Genomic DNA, 18,177 nt, shown 5'->3' with positions numbered 1-18,177 from the left:
AGAACTATGTTAACATACTCCATTAAATCTTAAATCGACTGAAATCACAACTTCCCCAAACTCTGGGGTAGTTCAGAAACACTGTCAGACTCTAGAGGCCAGGTTATCTCAAATGGGGATATTCCCAGCCACTCCAACCTTTAGTCATAACACCTGAATCTTATGTGGCTTACCCTGTGTCTTGCTCCCTTGCTTAACTCACCATTGTCACCCTTTCATTCAAGTTTCTCATTTATAAGCAATAACACTTACCTTTACAAAACAGGTATCGCACATTCCACAACACTGCATACCATGCTTAGTTTAACTAAGATCAGTACCACAAGGTGAGTAATAGAATGGTCAAATGTAGCTTTTATGTGATAGCCCAACCTCCATATCTTTTACAAACAGGTGGGGCACTCAGAGGGACAGTCACTGGAGTAAATAAGAACTATACTATTTTTACGTAGTACAGGTTTAAAAAAAAAAGCAACAATAAACATGAGAATTTGCGTCATCCAGGACTCTGTGGAACGCCAGCAGACCATCTGATCTGCACTGTGGTTGTGCTGTACACACAAACAACAAAGAAAACATCCTGGAGAGTTGTGTCAGTGATAATTTGCATGCCACCTTATCGTTTAAAATGTTTTCCTTCTTAGTGTCTAATTAATATAAATATAGCTGTACTTACAGACAGGGTAAGCCTGATTTCCTTATGGTTACAGTTTTTTGAAAGCTTTTTCTTTAGTGCTTTAACTGCATCTTTAGGCCTGCGACAAGAAATTAAGTAGAAAAAGTTACCAGTGAAGTTGGATGAAGTTATGAGCTAGAAAAACAATCTAAGAGCCAAAAGTACCGGCCTGAGATACGGGACCAAATTCATTACACCCACTGTACTGCGTTCAGCTCTGGGGTCCCCAAGATAAGAAGGACATGGACCTGCTGGAGCGAGTCCAGAGAAGGGCCACGATGATCAGAGGGCTGGAGCACCTCTCCTATGAAGACAGGCTGAGAGAGTCGGGGTTGTTCAGCCTGGAGAGGAGAAGGCTCCGGGGAGACCTTATAGCAGCCTTCCAGTACCTGAAGGGGGTCTACAAGAAAGCTGGAGAGGGACTTTTTACAAGGGCATGGGGTAACGGCTTTAAACTGAAAGAGGGTAGATGTAGATTAACTATAAGGAAGAAATTCTTCACTATGAGGGTGGTGAGGCACTGGAACAGGTTGCCCAGAGAAGTTGTGGATGCCCCCTCCCTGGAAGCATTCAAGGCCAGGTTGGACGGGGCTCTGAGCAACCTGGGCTAGTGGAAGGTGTTCCTGGCCATGGCAGGGGGGTTGGAACTAGATGATCTTTAAGGTCCCTTCCAACTCAAACCATCCTATGGTTCTATGAAAACTAGAGCAATTGCCCCATTGATTTCAGCAAAATCACTTCAGCATTGAGCTAGGGTAACAAAGCAGTGAATTAGGTTTATTACTGCAGACTGTGCATTACTCCAGACTTGTGCAGAGAAATAAAATTACTCTCCTCTGCGGAGTCTCCTCCAAAATTATATTTCACCGTTGTACACTAGATTTACCTATCTAGCTTTTACTGCTACAAAAGGGAATAACGATTGCCAGCTGTATCAAGAGTTGACTGGTACCTATTTTTCATGTATGATGCAATTAAAAAATATTTTCCTGGGACTGCTGTCAGGAGTAGGGGTGTCTTGGCTAACTTCCAATCTTATAATTGCAGGATGCTTTTAAGTCATCTGAGTAATTACCATGTACGGATGGACAACCCATTCCACCCCAGAGATAGGGGCATTTCTAGCCTAGTCATTTTGATTTCTATATATACACCCCATATCTTTTAACTATCTATGTAGGAGGAAAAGGGTGGAAGACTGTATCTAGCTTATCACATGTGGAAAACAGTTTTGCCTGGTTAACATGGGCTATCTATAGCATACCATTATTAGGGACAGCTCAATGCTCATGATCAACAAAAATAAGATGTCCTAAAGTCTCTTTAGGATCTCTCTAGAATCTAAGATGGAGCAATAGAATGTTTCAGTAAGAAAAAAAGAAATCTTTGTTGAAAATATTTCAAAGTCAATGAAATTAAATGGGTATTTACCATCACCGCATTTTTCAGTTTGAAATGTTGTTGTACTTCATCAGAAAAAAAAGAAAAGATTTCTCTATTTTTTTTTATCCTATGGCAACAGAGTTGCCATACCCAGTCATACCAGTAAAGCATCAAGTCAAAACAGAAGCGATGGATGGGAGCACAAGACGGGAGAGGAAAACTTTCCCTTGCAGAAAGTTATACTACTATTCCACTCCTGCTTCTTGCTCTCTCTGAAGCATCTGGAAATGCTCTGGTCAGGAGCTGGATACTGCATTAAAATAACCATTTGCCTAATTAGATACAGCAGTTCTGCTGTTCCTAGTATCCTGTTACAGACCGTGACTAGTAGTAGTTGCCTAGGAGGAAGTTATAAGGAATTCCTCTGTAAGCATAAGCTGTGCGCAAGAGGAAGTAGTTTATTAAAAAAAAATCTCTGTTGCGTAGAAGCTCCACAGAAAAATGAATGCTGAGGGTCAAAGCATGCTGCTGCTTACGGCAATGACCAGAAGGGAGTTACCGCTGACCTTCCAAGCTCTAAGAGCCACAGGTGAGAGTGTGGGATCCGAAAAAACAAAAGGAAGGAAAAGCTGACATAAAAGATACTTGTGCAGAAACTAAGGCATACCTCATTCTCCTGGAGAAAGTTCTCCAGTTGGTGTTAAAATATGCCACTGCTAGCAGTGAGTTCTTGCAATGCAATGCTGAGAACAAATTTCCTTCTCCACCTTTTACAGGTGGGAACAAGGAAGCACAAAGCAGCAAGTGGCTGAGCAAACCAGGAGATGGCCGTTCGGTGCAAGAGGCCACCTCTGCCCCGGGAGCCCCGAGTACACACGTCGATACGATGGATCCCACTGAACAGAAACCCAGCCAGCACTTCACTCTTCTGCTGTGGTGTAGGTTGGCTGAGAAATTGCATAGTGGGGAACCCCGATTAAGTTAAAAGCACAGTGTTTTAAATAGCGTTGTAGGCAACCAAATGCTCAAGGTCTTTTTCCAGGCTGGGTTCTGCAGAGCACGAGGGTACCCGTTCAGCCTGACAAGCAGTACAGGTTATACGAAATACATCAGATTCAGGCGAGAAAACTGTTACCGCCTTTCTCTAACACTGTGGGGAAAGGCCGACAAGTCTAATCCCTACAAGTCCTGACGGCTGAGCAAGAGGCGCCGAGACAGGCAAAACTCTTCCCTAGGAACCAAAGATACCTGCTCCCTGCTGCTATTTCGTTTTGGGTAACTTTACATATTCATCATACGCCGACTGCTCGATTTTGCCCTGCCCTCGAGCAACGCTGGTGCTGCCTCTGTGATGAAAACCCGGCTGTTCGCATTTCCCACAGGAGAAGGGGGCAGGTCACGGCACCGCCGGTCCCTCTGACACCGGGATGTCCCCCCCCCCGCCCCGCTCACCCCTCCTCCGTCGCGTTGATCACGTCGCAGATGTGCATGAACTGTCCCCACTCCTCCGTCTGCAGCGCTCCAAACGTCGCCCGCTCTGAAAGGCCAAGGGGAGCCGCCGTACAGCCGGCCGGGGACCCCGGGCGCCGCCGAGCCCCGCCGGGCCGGGCGGGAAGAGCGGGGAGGCACCGTCCCGCCGCGTCCCTCACGGCCCGGGCGGGGGGGGCGGGAAACGGCGCCCCCCGGCTCCCCTCAGGCGGCCTGCGGAGCAGGGCGGGGCGCGGCGCCCCCTCGTTACTCACCGACCAGGCTGCCCACGGCGGTGCCGAAAGGGTCCTTCGGTGCCTTCCCGAAAGCCATGGCCGCTGCCGGCAGGGTCGCGCAGCCTCTGAGGGGCAGCCCCGTCCCGTCCCGCCGGATCCGGCCGCTCCCCTCCCGCCCCGCTGGTCGCTCCCTCCCTGGGACTGGGGCGGAGCCGCCTCCAGGTGCCGTCGCGGCTCCTCGTTGCTGATCACGTGCGGGCCGGGCCGGGCCGGGCAGGCAGCGCCGCCCCCGCGGGGCAGAGGCTCCCCGCGGCACCTGCGGGGCCGCCCCGCTTCTGTCCCCGCGGAGCGGCGAGGTGAGCGCTAACGCGGTGACGGGAGCAGCCCCGCTCGGCCGCCGGCCGGGGCCGGGCCCGGAGCGCGACCCTGCCGGAGGGCTGCCCGCCCGGGGGCTCCGGCAGCCCGGCCCCTCACGGCTGCGCCTCGCGGACGGGTGAGCCCCGCGCACCCCCGGCACCTCTGTCCCGGACCCAAAGCACCCCACTGACTTCCATGCGGGCTCACGTGGCCACGTCCTCCTTTTCCCGCTCCTTGGCCAGGGTTCAGCGCGTGACGGGAGCCCCCAGCTCACGGCAAACTGATCGGAGTTCCCTCAGCCGTCTCCTAAATGGGACTTAATAGCCGAAGCCACGAGAAACTTGCCATTTCGTAAGGCAAAGCTCAGAAACACCTGGGTCGAACCTACCCAGGGGCTCCAACCTGCCTGTTGGCACCTGTGACTCGGAAGCCTATGTTAACGTTAGCGGAAAGGGAAAAAAACAAATACCTGGCTTGCAGCACTCTCCCCCACCGATCGGTTCAGTGGCACAGAAGACCGATGGTAATTTTGTCTTTTCAGGTATTCTGAAGAACTTTTTACAGCAGAACTGACTTTAAAGGATCAGGTTTACAATATAAGTGTTAAGACCTTCACTTCAGGTATGAGACCACAGAAAATCAGGCTTTCCAAATGCATCAAAATAGAATGTACACTTTTAAACTGACACCCGATGCAATTTGCTTGTTAAATTGATTACACACAATTCATTTATTTTAAAAGAAGACCGCAAATGCAGTGAGAGTGACAACTTCTGCTGCACCATACTGCACACTATGTGCAGACACATTTCAAACTTAAGCATTCACCGCTATGAAATCACGGGGGCTGACCACTGCTCCTGCAACGTTCGTACATGTGTTCGTTCTCAAACCCGTATGTTCTTTTATGTTTCACAGATTTAACAGGAACAGACGCACAGATCTCAAAGAAGCAGGGAAAAAAAACCCAGCACATGTAAGTTACATTCATAAAGTCATCCTTCATATTATGTAGGACCCACTAGCACGTTTCTCTCACTGCATACACGTTTCCACGTGTGGGTCTTTCTTGCTACAATTACTATCAATGACTTCCATTGTGTCACTTCATCACAAGTCTGACTGTATCTCAGACCTATATAATACTTGGGAACGAATGTGGCATGAATGAAAACTAAAACCTCAGCTGTAATTTGTGTTGACTGAGAGTTGTAATTATTTCAGTATCAAACAAATACCAAATCATATTAACTAGCATTTGAGTACAGCTTAATCAGCCATACAGTCAGAACATGATATAACCAAATAAATTATTTGCCTGACGTTAGAATTTCGTGAATTAACAAAGCTGTATTTGCACTGATGGTGAGAGCTCTTCCTAGGATAAACTCATTTTACGTTCTTTTGCATTCTGTATAACTCTATGGCCCCATCTACTGGACGGCTTTAACATAAAGGCTGGAGAAGAACGTACTTTTTTGTGTGCCTGCAAGTATCTCTACAAAAAGCAAGTTCTTACAAGAACTTTTGGGCAAGTTGATCATGTACAATGAATGTAGGAGCTGAATCTTTTTCTTACTCGTTCTACAGTAAATGGGTGGAGTTCATCATACAGCTTGGTGAGGTTCCATTAGAGACTGTTTCTAGTGAACGCATCTCAATTTTCCACACTTCTGTTAGTCTTGTCATTTGGTTATAAGCCAGATATCGTCTGTCAAAACAGGAGTTTGTTTATTTATTCTTGGTTGCAGAATTTTGAAAGACGTCCTCTAAACTTAGGTGTTTATTTCATTTGCTCTTTACCACCAAAACTGAAATAAGGGCCTATTTAAATTAGCCCTTGTTAAACCTGCAATGTGAGTCAGATCTTGTTTCAGAGAGCATATTTTATTGAGCTACTCAGGGGTAAAAAATCTGATGAAGCCTTTTTTCATTGGAATTTATTGATTAAAGTTACTCATTGAAATCATCTGCTGGTCTAGATCTATGAAGTCCTAGTGAGCTTCGGGTTCTGCTTGAAACAAGCCTGCCTGACTCTTCAGCCTTCGCTGGACTGGAGTCCTTGGTATTTATGAGTCAGTGATCAAAGAGTTCCAGGAGAGTCCTACTGCACTCCTTGCAATTTTACTATTATTGCAGACATAGTATTATACTTAGTTATTACTATTAAGGGACATTTTCCATCTTTTGCAAGCACACATAGCATGCTATAAAAAGAAAGAAGAGGCTAAATAATTTCTCTTTGCAAAATGTTTTGAAACAAGAGTGTTTAGTGGCATAGTTTATGTCTGCCTCTTGAGCTAACGTGTATTACACCAACATAAGCAGGCTTGTCAGTGTAATTTTATCGGTACTAGAGATTTTGTTGATGCTGCTATGTCAATTACAGACATAAAATCACATCCCTAATTGCTATAGCTACACAGAATTTTTTTCAATCTAGTTTTGCTGGTTTTAAAGTTCAGAGTTATATATCATTAATTTAGTTTTTTAAAAATCACACCGTTACCTTATTTAGTCTTCCGTCCTATTTTCAAGGAATCACGTACACACACAACACTGAGTGAAATACTTAAACAGCTGTCATATTCATAAACTGATTTATGATACTGACTTGTACCTGCTGTTATTTGTTATATGAGAATTATAAACCATGGTGATGATTTTTGGTTTAGTTTAAAAACGAGAGAGATTCTTATTCAGCAGAGATTAGGTGAGGAGTTGCGAAGTATTCCCTCCTCCATCTCCCAAGAGCTGTATTTACCCTCACAGTCTTCACCAGAAGTCTGTTGCAGTGTGATTCTCCCTTGTTATCCAGTACAACAAAGACACAATCAGCAGGATTCTCACTGTAGCTCATTAGACCAGATGCTGGTTATGGTCTGTGCTGGTAGCTCAACTTGAACAAACAGCTAGAGGGCTAAATCAAATCCCTTCTGCATCATCTCCATTAGCTCATTGCCTTCAGATAACAACAAGCCTAATCAGGAGCTATTTGGGCAAATTAAATTAATGTTTGGGACCCAGTCTCACTAAGAATAAAGAGCTGTCCCCAAATATCTATTTAAGTAATTACTATTTTATTTAAAAAGAAAAATCCAAACCCCATCATGTTAGCAGCGTATTTAATTTGCCTGCATAGAAAAGTGGCGGAGGGAGGTGGCTGTGGCCTGCAGAGGGCAATCTTGTTCAACGAATCTCCTCATTTTTCATGCCGTGGCTACTCGCAGTGAAGGCTGGTGTCTCGAAAAGGCGATACCCTATCAGCCATATTGGGTTTTCTCATATACGCAGTGTGGTTCAGCTGCAGCTCTGCAGCATTATGATGCTTTCTTGTCATTTGAAATAAAAAAAAAAAAAAAAAACTCTGTATATGCAGTGCAAAGCTCTCCGAAGGTGGAAGAGGGTAAGGGGTGTGGTATTTTTCAGGACTGACAAGTGGATGACAGTCAGGTTTTCTCACTCGCAGTTCTGTGCTGCATTCCCTGGACCACACAGCCTCAGCACGCCGTCACTGCCCTGGGACTTTCATGTGAAGTTGGACAAATCAGTATTTCTCCACCTTCTAAAACACTGAGAATTCCAAGTGAAAAACCTTTTTTTTAGTAACACGCTATGGGAGTCACAGCTAATTTGAAACTAAAACCATGTGTACCTTGTTTTACCTAAGGATGAGTGTGTGTAAATGCTCTCAGAAATAAGTTTTTTACATCTATTCACCTTTATTTTATTTTAAAGATACTACATACTACTTCCCTCTGGGATGTGGTGTTAATCCAAAAGCTTTCCTGCCTCTCCTCCCGTTCCTTTCAGGAAACAATCCTCCTTTTTCCCTGAATCAAGGCTGGAGGTAAATATTCTGTGGTATATTTAGGAAATTTACCAAAGCCTTTTCTCAAGTTCACCTTCTCAGAGACAAGGATGCATCATCCAGTTCCCCCAGCTTCTCTCCAGAGGCATATTTTCCTGCAATGGATTCTAGATTTATAAAGAAACGATGAAATCATTATTACACTGCAGAATATTGTAAGTCTTGACTCAACTTTCCTGTATGAGATTAATTATTAAATATACCTTATCCACTGGAAGGTAGAATCCTCTGCTTGAATCTCAGGGGAAAACTTACGAAGAAATAAACAACTCCCCGAATCTTAAATTACGGGAATTGTAGATAGTTTTCCCATGAATGGGATGCGACTGCTATATAGATACTGCTGCGTAAAGAGCAAGCTCAAAATGGAAAATAAGGTATGAACTCAGTAATTCAGCTTTACAGCAAACTAGCATATGAGAAGTTGGGAACTTTTCTATCATCTTGTCTACAAAGGAAAACAGCAAACAACTGGTTCGTATTTAAGCTGACAATGAAGAATATATGAATTGGCCAAACATCTCTTTACATTAGAGTCTATTTAAAAAAGTGTATTTCGTAGGGGATCCTTTGTGAATTTGGACAGTAGTAAAACACAATTGTCCAATTAATCCAGGAATGCCTTCTGAGTTATCAAGACACTTTTTTTCTCTGTGGTACACAGCAAGGACATTCAGATTACACATGGTGTACATTACTGTGTGCTACATGTTTAGTTTAATTTTGTTTATTGAAGTTCATGAAAAAATCTTTCATATCTCACTCTTAGCTGCAATACAAATTTCTTTGCCTTCAGTGAACAAGCTTGAAGAATTCTGTGATATTAATTGGTGCACTTTTTAAAATTAAAAAAATACTTGACAAGTGATGAGGTCTTCAGATAGATGTTTTCATCTACAGGTGTGCTGAAATATGATATAACAACAAATATTTTTGTCTGCTGTTTTAAAACAAAACAAAAAGCAAAAAACCAATCCCCAAATCCTTACATATCAAGTATGTGGTACAAGAATACTTTCAAAAGCTGCGGCAATCAACCTGCATCAACCTGATATTTTCAGTAGCAGAAACAATCTTGATTATTTGGACACCATTGAAACTGTCAGTGTAGAAAGCAATCCTGGAAGAAACGAAAATCCGCAACCTTTGCACATTAGCAGCAGGTATGGCCTTTACCAAGAAGGTCATTTTTCTCTTCGTGGCGCTCCCACTGTCACTTGAGGTGCAAAACAGCTCTAGGCAAGAGCTTAGTTCAGCAGTGTTTCTTCTCATTTTCTTAGTATTTGGAGAATAGCAATAACTAAAACCAGATCCTTTAAAAATACACATTTAAAGAAAATAGTTTTCAGGCACTGCATCCTGATTAAACCATTTCAGCAATATTTGATTGCCCACAAATAAACGTACTGGCTACTGGAACAAATATCCAAAAGCTTCATGGTTAAATCATGGACTGGTAGCTCCGCGTCACCCACAGAGCCCTGGTTCAAATCCAAGCCTTCTCCAACTAATGTAATGCCATGCTGCTCACATGGCTATCTCCTGTCCTAATTAACCGGGAGTCTCAGCTGAGCTCTCTGCTGGATTTTAATTACGGAGTTATTAATTCATGGGGAAAAAATTGACAGATGTTTCAGGTTGGTTGTAGCAAATTAAAAGGCAGGTGCTTGGCATAAAAACTCAGAAATGATTAAACAAATGACTCATGGATGTTTAGCTGTTTTACAGTGAGCAGTGTACATAGTACCATTTAGTGTATTGTAGCGCAGGGTGACTTCTCGGGATAAAAATAACAATAGTGACCGATTTTGCTTTGTCTAGTTTTTAAAGGTAAAGAAGCTTATAAATCTGTGTTCTTAATTTGGTTTATAGCTTTCGCTGGGTTCACTTTACTCCTCTTTCCTCTAAATAGAAAACCCACTATTTTCTTAGGTTGTTTAGTTAAAAAAAAAGTGTGATGCCAAGGTAAATGAAGGAACTAGTTGGTTACTCTACAATTATTGTTACTCAAACTAAGCATATATATAGCACAGAGTAAAAGACTAATTTTCATCTCTTATAAGGGACAACAAATGTTGTCATAATTTTACTAATAACTTCAATCACTTGACAAAGCAGCTTAGAAAAATGTTAGCTCATGTCAAATAAATGCATTACAGGAAACACAGGCATGGCCCAAAAAGCTACCAAGGTCAGTATTTTAATGAAAACAAGAAGCAGTCCGTGCCATGATTTTGAGCTCTCCATCAATTATGCTGTTCCACAGGAGTCTTTATCTAAGGTCTCAGCAAGTCTCATCTGTCATGATGGCATATACAGTCTCTTAGTTGAACTGAGTAAACAGACTGTCGGTGGACAGTTGGTTATTAAAGAGGGTCATTTGAATACAGGTTCTCTGTCTCTGTTTTGGTGTTTTTCTGCTAGGGAATGAAGTGTTACAGGGTTTGTGTGTTTTGTTTTGTTTTTTAAACTGAACACACATGTGCAACTTACGGTACAATCCTCTTCTGAATGAGCCATTTTGTGTTATATAAAAAACGACAAAGTGTTTTGCCCATGTTAGGATTTCCGTAGTGGTTTTGTTTTTTCTTTAACAAAAGGACAGTTCAAACTACGCTTCTTGTCCAAGTCAATCCAAAAATTATTCAAAGCCAAAACCCATTAGCTTTCATTTTGAGAATGCAGAACCAGATATGTTGACAATTTCAGAACCAGAATTGAATGAAAACAGATTCCCAGGAACAGTTTTGATTTTGACAAATCGGTATTTGCTTATCAGAGCTGTTTTGTTGGAAAAATCCCCCACCGGCTGTAGATTTTACCACACATTAATTGCCTCAGCGCTAACAGGAAGTTAAAAAACCCCAAAACAAAACCTCTTTCCAGTAGTGAAGACAGAGCTATACCAAAAGACCCATTTCAAAGTCAGTGATTTTCCTACTGCCAGAGTGGAGGATGTAAAGAAAATTTCACCAACTTGTTAAATGGAAAGACTCAGCTATGTATCTGCCAGTTAATAGAAGAAACAAATAAGTGCAGATTTTAATGCTGTAACTCAATGAAAGCTGAAGAATATTTTTCCCTGTTGCTAACAGAGGCAAATGTTCATCTGGTTTCTTAATCTAAACACAGCAACAAAGTCTGCCTGCGTTTGGACTGAGCCCTCTTCTAAGGAAGAGAGTATTTGGATTTTGTTTACTTCCACCACACTTCTGCATGGTTAGTGACTGCTGTCCAGTGCAGGGGCTTCTGCACAGTTGGTGCTAATAGATTAATACACGTGGCCTAAATGGAGATTTATGGCATTGTCACCTCTGTGTCATGCTAAGCCTCGAGTACTGTGGAGCAGGGGAATCACACACATTTCTCATGGAGTTCAGACTGTTACTTTGCATTGCAGTTCACTGGGGTTTGCAGCATGTATATAAACCGAACAGGTTGTACAGCGACCTGTCATGGAGCCTGAGCTCACTGTAATTAAGTTCAGTAAGGACAGAAATTGCAGAAGGTATGTCCCCTGTATCAGGATGGAGCAGGGTGAAATTATTGCTGGTTGTTTCTCTGAAACTTAAGGAAAAAAATCTCTGAATTTCTGCTCAGAACAGAGCAGACAACCTCATGTAAAACCTCAAAATATACTTACTGCTTTGGCTGCATCTCCACACTGATGTTTTTGGCAAACATTTCTCTGCAGTACATTTTACCCAGGGAGCTGGAGCACTGGCATTTGCAAGACCATGCAGCTACCAGTAATTTAATGCTGTGTGAAACAATTCTCATTATGTCTAAAAGGTACAGTTCACACACTGCAGGAATCCCACTGGTATTTCCAAAAGCAGAGAACAGTTTTGGATGCACTGTGCGTGCTCACCCTAACAGACAGCACATGTCCTATAGGCAAATTGGAAATTTCAGCTTGTCTGTACTTGAGTTTTCACCACAGCTATCACTGGGTAACGATGCACCAATGTCAGCAATGTAGGAATTTTTTCCTGAAATATTTAATGCAGTAGAAGAGTATGAAAATTATTTGAACTGTTTGTTGTCAAGACAGCTGTGAGGAAGAGCCTCCAAGAATTGCTTTTTCCGCCATGATCAGGATGTCAGAGGTCTTCCCGTACTAGACTGTTACACCAAGTCTGTTGCTGCTTACTAATGTGGTTAGTTCTGAATACGAGCAAGAGTTCTTCCATCTTTTCTACTAATTCAGGACACTCATTTTTCCTTGCAATGACATTCATTTATGTGCACTCCCTACTTCTGATCTTGTGAGCAGAAAGACTGCTAAATTGTACACATAGCTCTGCTTGAAAAGATGCATGAAATTCAGAGCTGAACTGTACTTCTGACCTCTCAGCTTAGAAGAATAATAATCCTTGGCTTTGCACTGATGCTTTCTGAAAACCGTTGCTGAATCCCAGCATGAAAGCAGTCTTCGTGAAACCAGGCTAGGATCCAGCAAACCTGAACTCGGTTCCTGCTCTGTCACGGTGCATGTTTGTTCTGGCTAACCACTGAACAACAGTCCTGGCGTGAGAAGAAGGGACATGGGTATTTGCATTGCTCATAGAAGTAGGTATCAGAGGTCATAGGGAGAAGCAAAAGGAGCGACTCGTTACACACATGCTGGATGGTGCAAATGCCTACTCAGGACCACCAGTTTGGACAGGAATTCCCTGCCTCAACAATCCCCGTTACAGAGATGGGGAATGCCTAGCAGAGTTCACACTGATTTTGGTAGGGGCTTTGTGCAGTTTAACAGCATGTACAATGAGTAAGGAAAATATGCCAGCTGCAGAGGAGTAGCTGTTTCTGCCTTTTCTGCTTGTCTTTTACAGAAGGACCAGTTTAAGATGGCTGGAGCAATCCTGAGCTTTGTTCTATGCAAAGTCTAATGCCAGGAGTTATCAATAGTTCGGTGCAGGACAATGCCGGGCTCCTGCTGACACACTTGACACATCACTTGTCTTTTGGCAGTCCTACTTAAAGGAGCTTTTGAGATCCAGCAATAAGTAACTCAACTGTAAATTGCCACACTTCTCTCAAAGTGAGATTTAGTGTCAGAAAATGTTCCTGAATAGTCAAAGTGGGTATCAATACCTGTCCTTGGTCAAACGTGACGAGGAGGGGAAGATGAGGCCGGAGAAAATGCTATCAACATCAAGAGTAACAGAGAGCAAATAACTTTTCAGTTCATGGTGAGATGTCATTTGACAAAGCAGTATCCTGCGGGTGGGAAGCATGAAACTTGTTTCCTGATGTACTACGTGCATGCTTACACACTCACCTTTCTTCCATACTTGTCCTGTGGTAATTCTGCAGAATTTGCCCCAAAACATTTCTCTAATTTCACAGAAGGCCCGCCATACATTTCTCATTCGATTTAATATTTTCTCCTGCTTGTTTCTCATTTTCTTTTGGCCTCAAAATTGTTACCAGTCCTACTTCTCCACCCCTTCTTATGACAGAATTGTTCCCTAAAATGTTTTGCATCTACTTATTCCTGGAACTGTGTCCACAATAAAGATTTCTTCCCTCATGGGCTGAAACACAAAGCTACAAAAAGGGCGTTGACGTCACTGCTCACTGGACCATTTGCTTACAGAGCATCGACATCCTCTGTTTGCTTCGCTGCTGTGAAGGTGCCTATTCTGCAGTCTTGTCTGCAGGGTAGACTTTTATAGTCTGGCACACCTCCATACAGTGGTCCCCCAGACAGCTCTACCTGTATGGATCAGAGATCAGACTATTAACTCTGAGGAGCTCAAACCTTCCCGCCACACTCACTTGTAATGCACTCTGGTGCTCAAACTCTCAGCAATTGTAAATGACAGCATGCATCTATTAATTTTAGCTACTTATATGGTCCCCATTGCTACAGTAACTGAATGCTTTATGCTCCTTAATGCATTTACCTTCCAATTCCATATTGAGGTCGTGAAGCAACAATAGAAAGGTTAAATATTAGAGTCATTAATTTCTCAGAAGTCCCTCTTTTGATGCCTAGTTCCAGAGATCTGATGCTTGAAACATGCTCTCAGCTGTGGCTTGACCAGAAACCGGAAAATTTTGCTTCCGTTCCTGCCCACAAAGGCTTTTGTCATGACTGAACTGAATAGCTTGGCCCCTAATTCACACCTGTCTTCAGGAGCAGCAAGAAACTAGGTGCTCCGCTGTTGATGTAAGCAGTACCAGAGGATTCTCATTGGAGATATGTAGGATTATGCCTTCTTTCATAGAATTGGCTTCCGAAGGGGCTGAAGGTGCCTCCTTAGTGTCCGGCCACTGTGTTTTTTATTTTGCATTCCATTTAATGAGCCTTGCTCTCTTTACGCATCATGTAGGAAGTCTGAGCATCGTCAGGATTCGAACTTTGTTCGATGCTTGTAAACCCTTTTTTTTTCATCTAGATAGAAGGAATTTGCCCAAGGTTACACAAGAGATCTGTGGTAAATTAGGGAATTGAGCCTAAGCCTCTTAGAGCAGCAGCCTGACTGTTGCTTTCAGAAGAGCTTCACTACATTACACCAGCTAAGTGTCTGGCTCAATCACTATTCTGTGGATTACCAGAGGGCAGATTAACTGGGGTCTATTGAATTTTTAAAACGTAAAATAAATACCTGCTATAAGCTCTTAACAGGTTTCTCCTAGCAAGGTTTTGAGGAATTTCCAACACTGTCTTAATTCTGTATCTACACATATGCGCACAGAAATTGACAGTACATGTACCTACATAGTAGTAGAGCAAAGCCTCATAACATTATTTAAGGTTAATGAAAAGCGACATCATTCCTGACATCCCAGATAAATTATGTTTTCCATTGCTACACACAAATGCGCTGAAATATAGTTAGCGTTTCATCTGCTAGGCAAGAATAACCTCAGCCCCTTTCAATTTGGAATTCTCTAACCACCCATGGACGATAAGATGTTATGCATTTACCATCAATTTTCTGATTTTGTGGGGAATGAGGGCTGAAAGCAAGGCAGACGGAGCCTCTCATCCAGTGGCTTGCTACTTATAATTTCTTTACTGTGAGTTCATGCCTACCCCTCAGCTGAGCCAAATCCGTATTCAGCTGCATCTGATAATACAACACTCACAGCTCAAGGTCACTAGCTCTAAATTGGTGCTCACTTTTTAACTGGTCTCACTTGAATGGTAATAAGCTTCAAGTAGTGCTTAGTCTTAGCTTTGATTCAGTTAACAGTGCACCATCATCTTGTGAACAGGGTACTTGAGCTGCAGTTAGACTCTTGCTGTTCCTGTTGCTCAAATCAATTGCAGAAAATATGCAATATTGTGCAATATTGCCAGCAGACTTCTGAATATAGATGTATGTTTACCTACACACCAGGAAAGTGATCACTAGTTTCTCAGTGTTTCACACCAGTTCTAGTTGTTTAGTAAATCGTGTGCCAATGGAATACAGATACAATAAAGGAAATTAATTCTACTGCCACAACCTGAAACAGCAATGCAATGGTTAATAGGTGCAACGGCATAGATGCAGTGCACAGCACTCTGGCAGGCTGCGATCCTGAGACTGCTCCCATGGAAGACAAAAATAATCTTTCCTTTGCTCTTCTTTCAATCCTTTTATTTCTGAGGCCTAAAGGCAAGCTCAGTAAAATATGGCTAATTAAACCTCTGATCTTTAACCATTGTGTGGCTGGTGTAGCCTTCACACAGAATATCACACAGCGAAGCTGTGTAACATCCTACAAGTAACATCCTACTAACCTGCTAGTTAACTAACCTGCTAACCTAACATTAACAACTGTTAGAGGGAATTGGTTTCAAAGCCACTCTGTTTAACACAGACCAAGACCTTTAAGTCTGCATACGGAAACTATTTTTAAAAACCCAGCTCAATTGCAAAGTGGAAGAGCTAAACCCTATGAAGAAACAGTAACGACCTTTGCTGCTGTATAGTTTGCTTTGCCCGAGGATGTTTAACTTCTCGATTCAGTCAGTCATTTTGGACAATTCACAGTTTGGCAAGTCCTTTGTAATTTCCCTCGTTCTTTTGAACACTGTTAATATTTAATATTTAGCTATCAGTTGAGTCATTCTTTACTCCCCTGTAATTTTTTTTCAGTTCTTTCTATATTTCCAATGACTGATTGTAAATATACATTCCACAGAATGACTGATTTTACATTTTTAGCCAGAAAATCTTAGTGCTTAGCCCTTTGCTTTTTAAAAGGAAACTTATTAGGGGTTTCTTTTTGATTAGGACCATGATGTTGTCAATCAAACCTCTACAAATAAACAGTCATTCAGTACTCTGTCTACATTCCCAAATAAAAATGTTTTACTTAATATGTACTTTATCTAATGCAAAATGTATTATTTCTAGTCAATGCACCTTTCTGTAGCTGTGGGAAGCACTGCTGTACCTCATAGGACCTACAGTTCAGTTGCTTACAAGTTCCTACTCTGTGTATGGGTGTCTTAGGACTATCTTTATCATGAGAAATCGCAGCTTTCCCTCAGGGTGAGGCATCACATGAAATCATGGGATATCCATGAGCTTGGTAATAGGAAAGCTCTCCAACCTTTCGGTATGACCAATGATTTTCCAAATATTTCTCTACTGCTGGCATCAAGGTAAAAAAAACAGACACTGACTACTAAAAATATTTTAGCTGTTTGGCAAAACACTAGCAACTATAATCCTATTGAGCAGCACCTCCTCCTTCTCTTTTAATGCACAGGGACTAGCACCAAGTATAAACACATCTGACTCAGAAATTATATTTAATGCACAAAAATTACTTGCCAGGACTCTGTTAAATCAGAGATAGTGCAGTGCAGGTTATAAAACCAGGATGAAGAAGCCAGGACTTTTGGGATCTCACTTCTGGCTTTAAAGCTGGCTTGCTGTGGTCTCAGGGAAAAAAAAGAAAAAAAAAAAATCACTCACCTCTCTATGCTGTAATTTACTCATCTGAAAAAAAGAGATAACTTCACTGATCTACCTTACAGGCACTGTGCAAGACTTCAATAATATTTGTGAAACTGTACAGTGATGTCTTGGCAAGAAGTGTTCTAAACGGAGCATAAATGTCAAAGATTGCTTTCAAATCAGGCAGTTTTGGGAGCGAGCGAAAAGTATGTACCAGACTGACATGGATGGTGCCTGTAGTTATTTCCACTATGACGCCTCTCTTATTGTTTCATCTCTTTTATGGCCTATTTCATGGCCTATTTTGATGAGTTAGCATCACCTAATACTTCTTTTTTTCCTTCCAAAATTTCATGTGTCCTCCTCAGCCCTGCTCACATTTTTTCCTCACAAACTGCTCATGAATTGCCTTGGCAGTAAGACAGTAAAGTGGTAAGTACTTTTTGAATATGGCTTATGGTTCACCGGACATCAGCAATGCTGTCAAAGCTGATAACCTTCGGCTGGGAAGGTAACAGTAGTTTCACTCAGACAATCATTAACCTATTGTACTGCACGTGTTACGGTTTTATAGAGTGGAGCCAGGCTAACAGCATGCTCAGCTTGGCAAAGACAGGCGAGGCCACTGTCAGGAAATTTTATTCATGAAGGTGACCACTGGCCATGAAATTCGAGTACCCAAATAACTGTGGTATCATACGTTGAGGAAAACAATCACCTTTTGAAGCAGCTCAGTGTGGAACTGGAAGAGTTACGGTTATCCAGATACACCCACTAGGCCTGCAGGAGCGGATGGGTCAGACATTAGGCTAGGACAGGAGGCTGAAGGATCGCTGCTGTTATAAAATACGAAAACATGGACAACCACGACTGCTGTCTTTCTCTCTCTTTCTGCAGCATGCAAAAGAACTAACTAGACTGATCTCAGAAGTTTAATACCATGTTTGTGCATTGAACTGAAGCCTCTTAAATACAGAAAAAAGGTACTGTTGTATCATTAGGTGCTTTCCTTAAATACCCATTTTTTTCAAAAGGCATTAAGTACCTACTTACCTTCAGCATGTGGCTAAATCTTATTAAAACCCACTGAGTTTAGGCATATGCTTAAATGATTTAGTGACTTAGATTCTTAAATGAAAAAAAATAACTTATTTGTTCTGCTTCTTTATCTGTATCTCTATGCAAGCTGCACGTGGTTAAAAGAACAACTGGCCCATAAATAGAAACAGCAAAAGGAACTAAAATTCTTCTAGGAGGAACAGATTGATCTAATAC

General features: G+C 42.2%; 1 protein-coding gene across 7 annotated transcripts in view; it reads right to left on the bottom strand.

The window, feature by feature from the left end:
- The window catches only part of TOM1L1 (target of myb1 like 1 membrane trafficking protein), a 583,218-nt gene that overhangs the window by 21,396 nt on the left and 543,645 nt on the right, over window positions 1-18,177 (bottom strand). For 2 of the 7 annotated variants that reach the window (XM_076353864.1, XM_076353865.1), the window contains one exon: window positions 677-755. The exons of 1 other annotated variant lie outside the window; for it this stretch is intronic. In XM_076353864.1, coding sequence (XP_076209979.1) covers window positions 677-755 — 79 coding nt within the window. Of the gene's footprint in view, window positions 1-676; window positions 756-3,511; window positions 3,597-3,801; window positions 3,916-18,177 lie in introns of those variants that run through there. 4 more of the 7 variants (XM_076353863.1, XM_076353867.1, XM_076353866.1 and 1 more) reach the window with 4 other exon arrangements.

Source organism: Aptenodytes patagonicus, chromosome 16 (assembly GCF_965638725.1).
Source record: "Aptenodytes patagonicus chromosome 16, bAptPat1.pri.cur, whole genome shotgun sequence".
NCBI classification, from domain to species: domain Eukaryota; kingdom Metazoa; phylum Chordata; class Aves; order Sphenisciformes; family Spheniscidae; genus Aptenodytes; species Aptenodytes patagonicus.
The sequence above is the reverse complement of the archived record's forward strand: the minus strand, read 5'-3'. Positions and strand labels throughout refer to the sequence as shown.